This window comes from Salvelinus namaycush, unplaced genomic scaffold (assembly GCF_016432855.1).
Source record: "Salvelinus namaycush isolate Seneca unplaced genomic scaffold, SaNama_1.0 Scaffold184, whole genome shotgun sequence".
Lineage (NCBI taxonomy): Eukaryota > Metazoa > Chordata > Actinopteri > Salmoniformes > Salmonidae > Salvelinus > Salvelinus namaycush.
The window spans coordinates 226397-229397 of NW_024058608.1; the positions used below are offsets into that span (position 1 = coordinate 226397).

The 3001-nt window shown below is 39.5% G+C and overlaps 1 protein-coding gene across 1 annotated transcript; it reads right to left on the reverse strand.

The window, feature by feature from the left end:
- Positions 1-1316: 1316 nt before the first annotated feature.
- LOC120037730 (zinc finger protein 391-like) lies at positions 1317-2516 on the reverse strand (the record flags this gene model as incomplete). Its single annotated transcript, XM_038983717.1, has 2 exons — positions 1317-1342; positions 2003-2516. Coding segments are annotated over 2 exons (540 nt in total), but the record flags the coding sequence as incomplete, so codon positions are not given.
- Between the last annotated feature and the right edge of the window lie 485 nt (positions 2517-3001).

The following is a 3001-nucleotide window of genomic DNA, read 5'->3' on the forward strand; positions in this document are numbered from 1 at the left end:
AATAATAAGGGAGCAGGTCAATACAACGTACACAAATAAAGTGAATCAATTGAGTGCTCTACGATAATGGCTGGTCGACAAATCACCCCCAGATGATTCGTTGAGAGGCACGAGACAAAAGTACAAAGGTCTTTTACAGCCAAGATACACCCCTTTCAATCTATATGACGAACAACAGATGTATAGAACGGGTCACAAGATTAATATTTGCATGAAAGATACCTATAATTCTCAGCAGACAGTATCTGCTGTAAAAACAGTACTCTTTGTGTAGAGACCAGGGTCTGGCCCTGGGGTCATCTCTCCCTGGTACAATATAGAACAGAAACATTAACTCATGCTCTGGAATGTGGTCTCTTTAGGTTTTAATCACCCAAAAGACATTGTAAATCTCCTGTCAGTGTTTTCTCCCAGAGGCCCATCCTCAGTAGAACACACAGAAACAATAGTTCTAAGAACCCTCTATTCTGTTGCATAAAACAACCATTTGATGCAATAAAAGTTTTGCTCTCAATGTCCACTGAAAGTTGACAAGTAACAACAACTGGGACCTAAAAGACACCCACTAAATCTGCCCAAGAAGAGGCAAACAAAAGAAAAACCCACAACATACTTAAAGACAGAAAGCAAACCAAAACGGTAGCGCAACTAAAGGTGTTGACTCTCCACATCTATCAAGACAACTGGAGCACTGGACGTGCTACCGAGCTATACGTGCTAACGAGCTATACGTGCTACCGAGCTATACGTGCTACCGAGCTATACGTGCTAACAAGCCAACGAGCTATACGTACCAACGAGCTATACGTGCCAACGAGCTATACGTGCTACCGAGCTATACGTGCCAACGAGCTATACGTGCTAACGAGCTATACGTGCTAACGAGCTATACGTGCTAACGAGCTATACGTGCGAAATGTAAGATGTAAGATTGTTAATAAAATTGATTATAGACCAATTTATTATACTACGTCCATGTGTTTAGGCTGCAAGTATGTTGAAATTAAGTTGTTTTTCATTGGGGAAAAAAACTACAACTGCAACCGAACATATATTTGACTTTGGGCTTAATAGTCTTATTTTCAACATCTTTTCAATGACATTTGGCTAAATGGGAATAGCGCAATGTTAAAACACAGTTTTAACGTGCCCAAATCAATACCCAATATGCAGAAACAGTTTGTGATATATTGAATATTGAAAACCTAAACATGTTGAAGTGTTGCATTTTGATTCAAGTGGGTCACCAACGTGTTAATTAAGTGTAACACAATTTTTTTTGTCACTTTTTGTTAAATAAATAGTACTCTTTCAATTCAGGGCCTGGGTTTTTCCGCTGAGGCTAAAATCAATAGATAGATAATATCAACTGAACAGAGGACAAACGTTTATGGTTCTACATTCTGACATTCATTCAAATAGATCAAAAATTATTAAAATTCTCCTTCTACAATGTTAAAACATTCTACATTGTGACATCATTAAAATACTCCTACTACAATGTTAAAACATTCTACATTGTGACATCATTAAAATTCTCCTTCTACAATGTTAAAACATTCTACATTGTGACATCATTAAAATACTCCCACTACAATGTTAAAACATTCTACATTGTGACATTATTTCATTGATATCATGAAACAACTCCTTCATGTATGTATTTTCTGATGTTTAATCAGAGATATTTTATCAGAGTATCTCTTCCCACATCGATCACAGCTATTAGGTTTCACTCCTGTGTGTGTTCTCTGGTGTACTGTCAGCTGGCTAGATCTAATAAAACGCTTCCCACATTGATCACAGCTATGAGGTTTCACTCCTGTGTGTGTTCTTTGGTGTCTAGTCAGATTGCTAGATGTAGTAAAACTCTTCCCACATTGATCACAGCCATAAGGTTTCTCTCCTGTGTGTGTTCTCTGGTGTTCAGTTAGATTGCTAGATGTAGTAAAACTCTTCCCACATTGATCACAGCCATAAGCTTTCTCTCCTGTGTGAATCCTCTGGTGTATAGTTAGATTGCCAGATGTAGTAAAACTCTTCCCACATTGATCACAGCTATAAGGTTTCTCTCCTGTGTGTCCCCGCTGGTGTCCTATCAGGCTGCTTAAGTGAGAAAAACTCGTCCCACATTGATAACAGCCAAAAGGTTTCTCTCCAGTGTGTATTCTTTGGTGTGATTTCAGGGTTTGTAGTAGAATAAATCTCTTCCCACATTGATCACAGCTATAAGGTTTCTCTCCTGTGTGTGTTCTCTGGTGTATAGTCAGAGAGCTAGATATAGTAAAACTCTTCCCACATTGATCACAGCTATAAGGTTTCTCTCCTGTGTGAATTCTCTGGTGTATAGTTAGATTGCTAGATGTAGTAAAACTCTTCCCACATTGATCACAGCTATAAGGTTTCTCTCCTGTGTGTCCCCGCTGGTGTCCTATCAGGCTGCTTAAGTGAGAAAAACTCGCCCCACATTGATAACAGCCAAAGGGTTTCTCTCCAGTGTGTATTCTTTGGTGTGATTTCAGGGTTTGTAGCAGAATAAATCTCTTCCCACATTGATCACAGCCGTAAGGTTTCTCTCCTGTGTGAATTCTCTGGTGTTCAGTTAGATTGCTAGATGTAGTAAAACTCTTCCCACATTGATCACAGCTATAAGGTTTCTCTCCAGTGTGAATTCTTTGATGTATTTTAAGGTGTGATGAGTAGTTGAATCTTTTCCCACAGTCAGAGCAGGAGTGAGATTTCTTTCCTGTGGGTCTCTGCTGGTGTTTCTTGAGGAGTTCTGATCTGGAGAGACTCTTCTCTGCCTCGTCAGCATCATGATGTTGTAGAGGCTCCCCAGAGGATCCACGATAGTCACGTCTCTCTCCTGTGTGAACGACAAAGTCAGACAGATGGTTAAAGGCCCACAACAGCAGAAATCCACTGTTAATTTTAGGTAAAAGGTGATGCCCAGAGCGTACCCATGAAGTTGTACAACAATTGACGTCTGTTCAATTTGAAA